General features: G+C 43.8%; 1 protein-coding gene and 1 long non-coding RNA gene across 2 annotated transcripts in view; one reads left to right on the top strand and one right to left on the bottom strand.

Moving 5' to 3' along the window:
- Positions 1–13,721, bottom strand: part of ADARB2 (adenosine deaminase RNA specific B2 (inactive)) — a 1,046,420-nt gene that overhangs the window by 71,821 nt on the left and 960,878 nt on the right. Inside the window, exon 9 of the mRNA XM_063922155.1 lies at positions 11,784–11,965. Within this exon, the coding sequence (XP_063778225.1) occupies positions 11,784–11,965 (182 nt within the window). The remainder of the gene's footprint in view (positions 1–11,783; positions 11,966–13,721) is intronic.
- Positions 1,290–12,893, top strand: LOC134927542 (uncharacterized). The gene is made up of 3 exons (XR_010177670.1): positions 1,290–1,364; positions 1,814–2,076; positions 12,743–12,893. It is a non-coding gene; the product is annotated as an uncharacterized LOC134927542 (long non-coding RNA).

The raw sequence follows: 13,721 nt of genomic DNA, 5'->3' as shown, positions 1-13,721 counted from the left end.
CTTTTCAATCCAAGCCCCTGCAGTTCCTGAAAGCATCTGCTTCACTATGACGATCAACAAGTCAGAGGGGCAAACACTCAAGGCTGCAGGCGTAGATCTTAGGAGCAGCTGCTACAAACATGGCAGAGGCGTCACCGTCACTGGTGACACCCAGAGAGGGGAGAGAGAAGGTAATGCAGTGCGCAACGGCAAAAAGAGGAACGGTCTCATGGGTAGGGGCGTAGACGTGTGGTCCGAATCTCCATTTTGTTGCTCTGGGTGTCCCGAGGGTTGTGGGCTGCACGCGGGGACTAGTGTGTGTGCGGTGCTGGCTACTGCACAGTGACAGGAGCTGGGTGCTGCACGTAATGTCACTGAAGAGGAGCCAGCACTATGGTGTCATCCCGTGGCGGGTGACACTCGGGTGTGGGCCGCACCTCCGTTGTAACGCCACTGACCCATGGGAAGCTAAACGTTACTTGCTCACGTGTTCATAGTCCCAAGCATCTTTTGTGTTAGTCCCTGAAGAAAAACTGCAAATATTGTTTACAAATAAATGTTGTGATTAATGGGCCTTATTCAGTGAGGATTGCCAATTCTGCTAAGTAGCAGAATTTGCAATCCTTTGAATCGCATGCTGGGGCCACCCATGGCTGGAAGAGGTCGCCCAGCACTATGCCTCCCCCCTTGACCACATTGAAATTGCGGTTGCACCGCAATTTCAGCATGATCATAAAAAATGGGTTTGCCTCCTGCTAGTGCAGCCTGGCTGTGCCCGTAGGTGGCCCACCTCCATTTTTGTGATTGCAGCGGCTGCATGTGACATCATGCAGCTGCCCCGATCACGCCCCTGCTTCTCTGTCGTTGCCCCCGTTTTGAAGCAACGCCCCTGCAACGGTCCGTCTCCGCTTTGGAAGAGGACAGTTGCCGCCCCCCTGCCACACGACCATCTCTACCTGATTGAAAGAGGCGATTGCATTTTCTGCGGTTCGCCGCAGAAAATGCGGGCGCATGTGCAGCATGGGCCCTGCGCATGAGCCCGCATCCTCTTAGCAATTTTTTGCAGTTACAGCGATCCAACCTGAATTAAGCCCTAAGTGTACAATATAAAATATTAGATGCCACTGAGCGAGCAAAACTGCGGGTAAACGCTAGTAATAAAAATATTCTGATCTGAATGTAATAGTTTTAAATAATAAGTGAAATCACATTTCCCTTAGGTCAATGTAAAAGACAACAAGGGCCTCAAACCAGAAATAACCAGGTCTGGTGGGGTGTATGAGGTCATGCTGTGATGTCATAATGGCAGCTGCCTATATCAGGGCTGTGCTGTTGCTGCACATATGCCTCCAGAGGACTGGGGCGGCATAGCACACTGGTAGAAGGTTAGTGACTGGACAAAGATTAGGGTAGCTTAGTTCCAATCGTTGGCAGACTTTTAGCATGACTATTATAATATATGACTTATGACCTTGGGGATAGCATAGTATTGGATAAAAATAAAATCTCACACCTACTGGGACAGTGCCATTACTTAACCACAAGCGGCTGCAAATGGGCCATTGGAGAAATTTGAAGCGCGCTGTCTAGATGGGCCTATAATATTCCTAATTACAGGTAAATCCTTTATGTGCAGCCGCACCTATGACATCTCCTAGGACTTGTTTGGTGAGCCTACAATGTTGCAAATTAAATCGTTTACTCTCTCTCTGCCTGCCTAAATCCCAGTGTACCAGTATTGCAGGATGATCCATTTGTATTAATGTGCAAAGGTGTAAGAGAATTATATTGTGCTTTAATCATTACTTTTGTTTTTATCCAATACTATATACAGATGTAGCCATGCTGATCATGGCTACATCTGAGGGAAACATGCACCCTTGACGCAGCTATGCACCGTTGAGGAGGACAAATGTTCAACGCTGCCCCCTGATTGACTCCCAGCGCCGAGAAAGCTATTCTTCTGAAGAGGGGGTGTTTAGGAAGCGCTGCCATTCCTCCTGCCATTTTGCTACGCCCCCTTCACCCGTTCTCGGCTGCCCTGGTTACAATCTGTTACACAAGCTCACAGCAATGGCAGGTTCTTCTGTCGCAAAAGTAAGTCTACATGCCAGTGAATTGTTGCACCAAACATGCTCAATAGAGAGTTTTTTGTTTGTTTTTATCAAAGCAGGCAAATAGTAACAGAAGAAGCAGATGTTTCAGGCTAAAAGTGCAGAAAAATTTCTGTATTTATACGTTGAACCTGGCAGTGCTTAACAGAGCCGGCCCTAACCATTATGATGCCCTAGGCAAGATTTTGGCTGGTGCCCCCTAGTACCGCCGCTAGTTCCACCTCTGACCCTGCACCCCTTTCCCAGCACCATCACCCATAGCAGTCCTCATTTTGGTGCTCCTACTCCTATATTTTAAATAGGAACAGAGCACATTCAGCACACAGTCCAAAAAGGGGCCTGTTTTTGCTGGGAAGGGGCATGGCCACACAGTATTACCCCCAATTAAAATTATGCTGCATGGTAGTGCACCTTTATTCACATTATATCATGCAATAATGTCCATTATTCACATTACATCACACAGTAGTGCCAATTTACCTTATATATGTTACTCCTCATAGTAGTGCCCCTTTTTCACATTACATCACATTAAATTGCTACAGTAGAGTACCTTATACACATTATGCCACACATTAGTAATGCATTTATACACATACCACACAATAATGCCCCTTACACATATGACACACATTATTAATATCCTTATAAACATAATGCACCTTATACATTATGCCAACCTTTATTAATGCCCTTATATACATAATGTCCTTTACACATATGCTGCACGTTATTAATGCCCTCATACACATAATGACACAAATAATGACCCTTACGCATATGCCGCACATTATTAATGCCCTTATACACATAATGACACACATAATGTGCCTTGCACATATACCACACATTATTAATGTCCTTACACACATAATGACACACATAGTGCCCCTTACTCATATACCAAACACTATTGCACAACCAACCCCCTTGCACACAGCACTCACACTGCTATTAACACTGTGACCTCTGCCTCTGCTTGCATACAGATGTGTCCTCATACATCTTGCCTCAATACGCCATGCAGCAAGAGATGCCTGGCGTGAGTCAGCTGGCAGCTCCTAGCCAGCTCTACTAACACTGAGCACCGTTTTTTGCCAAAAATACATCTTATTTGCATTGCTATGTGACCAGGATGCACAAGCAGCTTCTGTTGATTAAAATGATATGTGGCATGCCTATATTCTGTGTGCGACTATGGCTGTATCTGCATGCGAAATGCTACGTTACAGTGATTTCCAAGAATACACTGTAACATAGCATTTTGTACGCAGATACAGCTGCAGACGCACACAGAATATTGGCATGCTGCATATCATTTTAATCAGCAGAAGTTGCATGTGCCCCTAGGCATTTCAAATGCCCTAGGCATTTGCCTAGTTTGCCTATGCCTAGGGCCGTCTCTGGTGCTTAAAGTGGCCTTGGAGTGGTGGTGGAACTCATTCCCCCACCCTTCCCCATTAAGCAGAGACAGGACAAGTGCATGGGATTAGGCACGCCCCCTCCCCCCCTGGTTACAAAACAAAAAGTGATGTGGTCTCATAAGGATAGGTGTGGTCACACAATAGTACCCCCAATTCAGATTACGCCTCACAGTAGAACAATCTTAGGAGGCAGGTCCCTCTTCCCCGGCCTGTGCCATCATTCTAGTGATATTTGGGAAGATGATGCTGGCCACTAGAGAGCAAAGACTCTGTCACAGTGCCAGAGTCTTTGCTTTCTATGTGTGGCGCTATCTTTCCGAAGGGATCACAGGGAAGATGACGCCACTGCCACTGGCTTTCACACAGGCATACTGGGAAGCGGTAGCAAACTAGGGCCCCTGCCGGGTTCCTCCAGCAGCCCTTCCACCAATGCACGTCTTTCGACGGTTTTGTGGCGTTTTTATAACAACATGGTGCACTGTAGCACAGAGATTTTCAACCTTTTACAACTCGCAGCACACTGAACAAGATTTAAACATTGCCAAGGCACACTCAGATATAATGGTGATGCATGGTGCAGTTGCGTGTCCTAGGATGTCATGTTGCAGCTTCTCCATAGGTAACGCCTGAGCCACATCTGAGAAAGCCAGAAGAGCCCAACAGTGCCCGGGCCCAAAATTAGAACTGGCTCTGCAACCACTAAACCCACCAGTATTGATTGTTCCAGGGCCTCAGTAGCGGCAGAACACGACGGGCCTGGCTCTGATTCTATGGTATCACACCTGGAGACTTCTCAGGGCACACTAGTGTGCCACGGCACAGTGGTTGAAAAACACTGACATAGGCGCTTAACATTTCTTACTACTCTGATAAGTGGCTATAATTATTGGAGCAAAACTGTAGATCTTGGGCCACCCCAATGATCATCTTGAAACTAGAGATGAGCTTTCACTGATGGGGACTACAGCCAGCAATAACTTATGATCAGGGCCGGTGCTAGGGTATTCGGCGCCCACCTGCAAACTATAAATTTGCGCCCTCCCATACTTTACAAAGGGACAGCACCCATAATGCCCCCTGTAGTAGTGACGTTTACACACGTAACGCCCCCTGTACCAGTGCCGCTTACACACGTAACGCCCCTGTAGTAGTAATGCTTACACACATAACGCCCTCTGTACCAGAGACGCTTACACACGTAATGCCCCCTGTACCAGTGACGCTTACACACGTAGTACCAGTGACGATTGCACACGTAATGCCCCCTGTACCATTGATGCTTGCACACGTAACTCCCCCTTTACCAGTGATGCTTGAATACGTAACTCCCCCCTGTACTAGTGACACTTGCACACATAACACCCCCTGTACCAGTGATGACGTAACGCCACCAGTACCAGTGACACTTGCATACGTAACGCCCCCTGTACCAGTGACGCTTGTACACGTAACGCCCTCTGTACCAGTGACGCTTACACAAATTATGCCGCAGTCACACTTACACACACACAGATACACATACACATATACATACACACACACACACACACACACGCACGCACGCACGCACACACACACACACATTGTACATACATTACACACAAACACAGTCACACATATATACAGTATACACAGACACTGTATACACACACACACACACACACACACACACACACACACACACACACACACACACACACACTTTCATTCACTCACTGTCTATCCAGACACTTACCTAAGGAAGTCTGGCTGGCCGGAGCTGTATCAGCTCATCCTCCTGCTGCAGCCTGGACCCGTGTAGTCCCACCCCTTGTTCCCATGTAGCCCCGCCCCTTTTAGGTCCGTGCACTGCCACAAGGGAGAGGAGGGGGAGGGGAGGCTTTGTGCTGCCAGCTCCGCTGCCTGTCTAGTGTGACAGGCGCAGCAGCCGGCAGCAGAAGGGGGGACAGGACGGCGCAGCATAGGAATGCAGAATAGGGAGAGCGCCTCTCCTTCCTGGCTCCTCCCTGCACTGCATCCCTTTGCTGAGTGGTTAGTGCCATGCCTGCTTTGATAAATAGGAAGAAGCTTTTATCACTGAAGAAAACACCAGTTTCCCCATAGATACAGAAGGGCTTTTTTGCTGGCTAATAAATAGGCCACTGTGTCTTTGGAGGTTTTCAGTGGATACTGGTGCCACACAAATCTGTTCCTAACAATGAGGCTGCTTGTTTCTCTTACTCACTCTCCCCTTACTGCACCCCGGCACCACAGGGGAAATAATTAAATGAGCACAGTTGTGTAACTACAGGGTGGCTAGACTGGCAAATGTCTAGGGGCCCACAATGTGAAAGGGGCCCACCCCGAAATCAATCATTAAATACTGTAGACTAAGGGGGTCATTCCGAGTTGATCACTCGCTAGCTACTTTTTGCAGCGCTGCGATCAGATAGTTGCCGCCTATAGGGGAGTGTATTTTCGCTTTGCAAGTGTGCGAACGCATGTGCAGCCGAGCTCTGCAAAAACATTTTGTGCAGCTTCTGAGTAGGTCTGAACTTACTCAGCCCTTGCGATCACTTCAGCCTGTTTGGTCCCGGAATTGACGTCAGACACCTGCCCTGCAAACGCTTGGACACGCCTGAGTTCTCCCAAACACTCCCAGAAAACGGTCAGTTGACACCCATAAACGCCTTCTTCCTGTCAATCTCCTTGCAATCGGCTGTGCGAATGGATTCTTTGTTAAATCCATTGCTCAGCAACGATCCGCTTTGCAACCATAAGACGCGCCTGAGCATTGCGGTGCATACGCATGCACAGTAGTAACCTGATGCTGCGCTGCGAAAAACGGCAGCGTGCGAACAGGTCGTAATGACCCCCTAAATACTTTATTTGTTTCACAGCCACCAATGCACTCAGGTTACAGCTTCTCCTTCCTATATAAGTCTGCCTCCTGTGCAACAAGCCAGGAGTCTGGGGTAGGATATACAGGAAGGAGAGCTAAAGCTGAGTGCTCTGTACAGAGTGCAGCGGCGGCGGCTATGAAACACAGTGCTGCAGATTTAAGAGGTCAGGCAGCCATCACACATATTACATGTAACATTAAAGGTATGTTTATATGTTTTAACCCCCACTGCATGCTATGTGTGGTCTGTGCTGCACTGATTCTTAAGTTGCCACTGATTCACGAGGAGCAGCTGGGTGAGCGGATCTAATAAACTTACAAAGCGTTGACACTATTATGATCGGTTATTTATATGAAACCACAAGGGTTCTGCAAAATAAATGAGCTAAACAAGAAAACAATGACTTGTAGTACAAGACAATGTAGGACAAATACATGTTATATTAACATTGCAGCATCAGAGGGCAGGGCACTGAAATAATCAACAGGATGGCAGAAACCGAGGGATAGATGCCACTGGAGTAGAAAGTATACTAAAAGAGGGAAACGCACATTAGGGGAGAGGAGAGAGGGCCCCACTTATGAGAGCTTACATTCTGAAGAGGAGGGGCACACAGACAGGCGTGACACAGATGGGGTAGAAATGAGCCATGTATCAGAGGATAAGGATGAGAAATGGGGTAGAAGTGAGCATGTAAGATAGGTTCAGAGATGGCTGGGTTTGAAGAAGTGGGTCTTGAGAGCCCATTTAAAATTTTGTAGAGAGGTGAAGAGTCTGATAGGGAGAGGCAGAGGTAGGGAGCACCACGGCCAAATTCTTGGAAGTAGGAAAGGGAGGAAGTAATCAGTTGGCACTGGCAGGATAGGCGGCATGAATTTGTGAAGCGAAGAGGGCAGGTGGGAGTATAGAGGGAGATAAGGTCAGATATGTAAATTTAAGAGGAATCGGTAAGGGCTTTTCGAATATGAAAAGCCTGAATTGGATTTGGAAGGGGAAGGGAAACCAGTGTAGAGCTTGCAAGATAGGGTAAGTGGACGTAGCATGCTTAGAGGGGAATATGAGCCGGGCAGCAGCATTGAGGATAGACTAGCGTTTGTTAGGGTGGCCTCCCTAATAGGAGGAGATTACAACAGTCCAATCTGGAGATGTCCAGTGAGTGGATAAGGTTCTTAGTAGCATCCAGGGTGAGAAAGGGTCTGATCCTGGAAATATTTTTGAGATGGACTGCAAGAGGTACTGAATGTGTGATGTGAAGGAGAGGGAGGAATTAAGGATAACTCACAAGACAGTGTATTTGAGGACTAGAGGAGATAGTTGTGCCATCAATAGACAGTGACATTTTGGGAGGCGAGGTTATGTGGGAGGTTGGTTAGAAGATCACCACAGTCTTACATATGTTAATTTCAATAAAGCACTGAAACATCCGAGAAGCGATAGCAGAGAGGCAGCTGGAGATACGAGTGAGGAGAGAGGTCAGGGGAGGACGGGTAGATTTGCGTGTCATCAGCATAGAGATGATATTGAAAGTTGAAAAAGCGAATGAGCTCACCTAAAGAGGATGTACAGAGAGAGAAAATGAAAGGTCCATGAATAGAACCTTGGGAGACACCTACTGTACTGTTAGGGAAAGTGCAGGAAAGGTGGAGTCATGAGAGAAGACAGAGAAAGAGTGGTCAGAGAGGTAGGAGGTCAATCAGGAGACGGCAGCATCTCGCAGACCAATATAGTGAAGGATTTGCCAAAGGAGAGGGTGATCTAGTGTCAATAGCAACATAGAGGTCAAAGACAATAAGCAGAGAGTAGTGGCCTTTTGATTTGACAGCATGGAGGTCATTGCAGACTTTTATGAGGGCAGTTTCAGTGGAGTGGAGAGGACAGAAGACTGAAATGGGTCAAGCAGGGAGTGGGAGGAAAGAAAGGCAGTAAGGTGGTTGTAGACAATACGCTCAAGGAGTATGGAGGCAAAAGGGAGAAGAGAGAGGGGTCAGTAGTTGAAGAGAGTGTTACGATCATGGGTATTTTTTTTTAAGATTAGGTGAGACAAGGGCATGCTGAAGGCAGAGGGGACAGTGCCTGATGAGAGTGAGAGATTGAGGAGGTAGGCAAGATGGGAACAGGCAGAGGGAAAGAGGTTGTGGAAGAGGTGGGAGGGGACAGGGTAAAGTGGGGTGGTGGTTGGGGGAGACCAGATGAGGGCCATTACTTCATCTCCTACTACAGGGGAAAAATAAGTCAGAATTGCTGAGATGGATGGGGAAGGGTGGTCAGGGAAATGAGGGGAGCAGGTTGTTTAGGGCCTGTTGAGATGTGATGATGTATGGAGTCAATTTTGGATATGAAGTCAACGGCAGGAGTGAAGAAGGGGGTTGAGGTGAGGGTGGACAGAGGAGGAGTTGACAGGAAAGAGCGGTACTGTAGTATTAGAATATACATTTGAAAAGGAGGATGTCCGCTTTAGAGCGTGATTTCCTCCACTGTTACTGGAATTTGGAATGCCAGGGTTGAAGGGGGTGACCACATATTTTCTTGGCCAAAAATGGTTGAGCACATAATGATGAAGAAACTCACTTAGAATAACCACGAAGAAGATGGCAAAGTGCATGAAAGAAGTAAAATAATGACAAACCCTACATTCTACCAAACAGGTAAAATACTCAACTTCATGGCAGAAATAACCCACGGGAGCACAAAACACTGCAACCATTGGTCAGCCTTCATGGTATAATGGCTTTGGGGTGAAATGAGAAGGTTTACAGCTAACTCAGTCTCTATTATACACTGTAGAATATAATATGAATGCTAAATGTACTAATGCAAAATATACTAATGCAAAATATAGTTGCACATAATATCCCTGCACAAAATACAGCACAGTATATTAAAGACTTATATTTATTTTATCTGAATGTGTTTTAGCAATTTATCTGTAATGATCTGGATGTGACTATATTCTGTTCACATTAGTTGGGGAAAGCTCCAGGGGATTAATTGGTTTAAACAGAGAAAAAGATGCAGTAATTATGGCCATAATGGCTTTAGAAGGATGGCTATAAATACATATAATTTCAGATGGAAAGAATACTTTTAACTATAACTACTGGGGTGTGTCCTGTTCAGTAATTACAGCTAAAATACATGTACAGTACAATGTAAAAATTGTTCAACAGTTGGTCATTTTCAGTGTATAAACATTACAAAGAAATATTTGATACCCAGAAGCACAATGTAAAATTATTTTTTTTAAACTGCAAATCTAAAAGGCAACAAAAATGACACATTTACATAATAAACAAATGCATTTTTTTTATAATAAAAACTTTTTTTTCTTTTTGACTGAGTAATAAAGGTTTTACAGCTCAATAGTATGAATAATGCTTCAAATGATCACAAAATGATGATCGGAAATCATCATATCCAATTAATAATGATTTATGTGTTTGGAAAATGTAATAATAGATTATGTCGATACTGTAGCTGTATGAGGTTGTAAACATTCACCATAAAAGCCCACCATTATTGGGGCAAGGGGCTGGCGGTATACAGAAGGTTTCAAAAACAAGAAAAATGTAAATAATTGTTAAGGTGCATACACACTGAGCGTTTTTGCCCATTATGTATGCTGATCGAAGATGTAAATAGCGCGGGCCGGTAAATAGGCACAGTGCATACACAGTGAGCGATTTTCACCCTGCCCAGCAATTTTCACGGGGGTGAACCACTTTCAACAGTAGGAGACTGTGGAAAGTGGTTCACTCGGCCGGCAAAACAGGGATGATGCGGGAACGCGCATCTGTGCTCATCGACCGGCCATACACACTAGGCGATTTTGAGCTCAAAGTAGCACAAAACGCCAAAAGTGAGCTACTTTGAGCTCAAAATCACCTAGTGTGTATGGGACTTAACTCTTTGGTAATAATATTATACAAATAGAAATGATCAGAAAACAACACTTTCCTGAGTTTCATTGTGAGGAGCGCTGCTAAACAATGTAATGATGAGGGGAATGTAGAGGCAGTGAGAAAAAAAACACGAGTGACTTTTACATATATTTTAGTAAATTTTAGTCATGGTTCACCTAATTCCCGAGCATTGGATAATAGATCCCATACTGCACAAATATTCCAATTGTGTTGGGAGCGCAATGAGTACTGATGCTAATGAATATATTATCCTAAGTAGATATTGCAGTATGATTGGTTCCCTAATCACTAATCCAGATGATTTTCATGTACTTTATCAAGGACACTTGTGTAATGATCTTAGAATAGTATAAAGATGCCCTTTAAATACAGTAGGCAATTGGAATTGTTTTGATTACTATTGGTTTTATTGTGAAGCTCGGCTTTATTCATGAGTAAGCTACGTTACCACCATACAGGCTAGTATGTGTCTGTGGGGAATATATATCAAACTTTGGAGAGATAAAGTGGAGTGAGAAAAAAGTACTGACCAATCAGCTTCTAACCGTCATTTTTCAAACACAGGGGTAGATGTATGAAGCAGTGAAAAGAGTGGAGAAGTGAGCCAGTGGAGAAGTGTGACATGACAAACCAATCAGAGGCTACGTATAATGTTATAGAATGCACATGATAAATGGTTACTTGAAAGCTGATTGGTTGCCATGGCACACTTCTCCACTCTTGTCACTGCTTTATACATCTACCCCACAGTCTGTAAAATGGTAGCTAGAAGCTGATTGGTTGGTACTTTATCTCTCTCCACTTTATCTCACTTCAGGGTTTGATACATCTCCCCCTTAGTCGCAAGAAACACAATGCTAATAAAATGTCATCATTTCCCAGAGTTGATCGATTCCTCCCACAGTGTTTACCAAAAGAAACCAATTTCAATTTGTATTAATATCCCAGCGTACAAAGCTCAAGAGCAATTATCACACATAAGGACAATTATTTCTCAAAGACTAAATACATTTTATTTGATAAACCTAATTGAATCAGTCTTTGCCAATTCCAAGTGTCAGGGACAAATAAACAGATACAGACAGCAAGCAGGAAAATCATTGTACACATTGCGCTATATTCTAAATTTAGTAAACATTAGTCTGATGTGATCAAATCTGCCTATTCTCAGAAGGTATAGTTGTTCGTTATAACAAGCCCTGGCATCCTAAACATACTAATTATGTGTATTAATTGAAAATGCATGCTTGGAATTAAGTATGTATATTAAATCCAGAGGACAGTGACTTACAGGACATTTTAGCACAGACATTAGGAAGCTTTTCTATAAATAATACATGATGTAGTAGGATGGCTTGTTACCACATTACCACAACTGTCATATAGGCAACTTACACAATTACCACGCTACACAACACCTGAAGAGAATGTGATCATTTGCCTGTGAGAAAGGTACTTGCTTACCACTGAGCAGAGGGTGGTTATGTCGATATGGGACTGGCAAATGACCAATATCTTCTATTCTGTGGCTGATTACCCTGGAAAGGTGGCCTATATGGTGCAAGCTGCCGACGGTAATGCTGTGTACATAGATAGGCTCGATGAAGTGACTGAGCAGAGCACCCTGTAACCCGAGGATATTCCATCTGGGCAAGAAGAAAGACATTACACTGGTTAGGAGAATGCAGAATCAGGTGATTATTGCGCTACAAGGGATTATATATATTGCCTATTCCAGAGCTACACAACGTATGTTTCTCTAACTGCTGTGGGAATAAATGCCAAGGCTCCCAAGGCATGCTGTGACATGTAGTTCCTTGACAGCAGGAGAAGTACAGAGTGCCTAAGCCTGGCCTACACTATGTTATACAGGAATTATAAACTTACGTATTACATAGGATACTTTTCCTCATAGTATAAAATGATACGGAATGGCTTTACACATCGCACAGTACTGCGCAATAAAAAGGTACAGGTGTTAAGTGATTCAGGATTTTTGGTTCATTGATGTACTTATTTAATATGTCACAATTATATACTGTACTATTGACAGCTGAATTTTGCTTAGTTCACTGAATTACGCCTTTGCTTTCTTTTATGTGGCAAATGTATTAATAATGTAATGTTATAATAATAATAATAATAATAATGTAAATATTAATAATGTAATGCTACAGAATCATCCTGTTGCTTCTTCTAAGTGCTTTAGAAGAGTTAAATTTGGGAAAAGCAGCAGCCAAGTCATTGATTTCTACTGGGACTGTAAACATGTAAGCATTTACTTACACTATGTATATTAATACATTCCAAAATATGATCACTAGTTTCAATTAAATATAAAGTAATAAAGACAGTTTAATTATATGAAAGCCCTGTAAAGTGAAATGTGATGTTCTGAAGTTTTATCACTCCTTTTATTCCAGATACTCTTACTTAAGACAGTGATACTTAAGAGTTATTGATACAGGTACAGTGATTGCTGAGGATTCCTGGGAAACTGGCGTATTACTGAACACTCTCTAAACTAGAACTGAACGAAGTTGCAGCCAATAAACAGTTGTGAAGTTCCGTTTATACCAACGTTTAGTTTCAGTATTTTAACCTTTCTGCATTATGTTTACATTTTTGGGGGATGTTTATAGTCTGTAAACAATGTTGGGGGGAAGACAGTCAATTCATTCTCCTCTGTGGTATAAGATGGGCTGCAAATAAGGATGGAAGTAGGGGTAGAAATGGACTACCACAGCAAATCAGAAGCATTGCAAGAGTAATAAATGTAGCAACTATAATCCAAACAATGTTATTGATGTTGATTTGCTGTATTGTACCTGTACCAGTATTACTAATACACTATGTAGACAAAAGTGAATGGACAGCTCCCACCTGCCCTACCTGCGTGCAAGTGAAATGGTGTGCTCCTATAGCAGACACATGTTCGTGAAGGTAGAAAACAGGTAGAGGAGCACTAGATTGGAATGTAAGCTCTCATGAGCAGGGCCCTCTTCCCTCATGTGCCTTTCCTTCTCTTACTTAAACCATCTTCTATTCCATACTCCCTTCGACGGCACCAGAACCCATGGTTTTCTGCCACCCTAATACTTATTTCAGTGTCATCTGCTGATACAGCTATGGTTATATACCCTGTACTTGTCCAATATTGTCTTGAACTGTAAGTCACTGTTATGCCCATTTGTTTATGTACTCTGTAAGTGAGCACTGCAAATTCCTTGTGGTAGTTTTGGACAGTCTGCCAAGAAGGGTGTCTGCACTGAGTAATCACTGCATGTGGGGAACTTACAAAGTACTGACGTCAATAAAATCTTGTTGATCTATATGCTGTCAATATCCAATCACTTTTGGCTACATAGTGTATAGTGACACAAACTCAGAGGCATCAACAAC

The sequence above is a fragment of the Pseudophryne corroboree genome, chromosome 5 (genome assembly GCF_028390025.1).
Source record: "Pseudophryne corroboree isolate aPseCor3 chromosome 5, aPseCor3.hap2, whole genome shotgun sequence".
Taxonomy (NCBI): domain Eukaryota; kingdom Metazoa; phylum Chordata; class Amphibia; order Anura; family Myobatrachidae; genus Pseudophryne; species Pseudophryne corroboree.
This window is presented reverse-complemented; position numbering and strand designations above follow the sequence as displayed.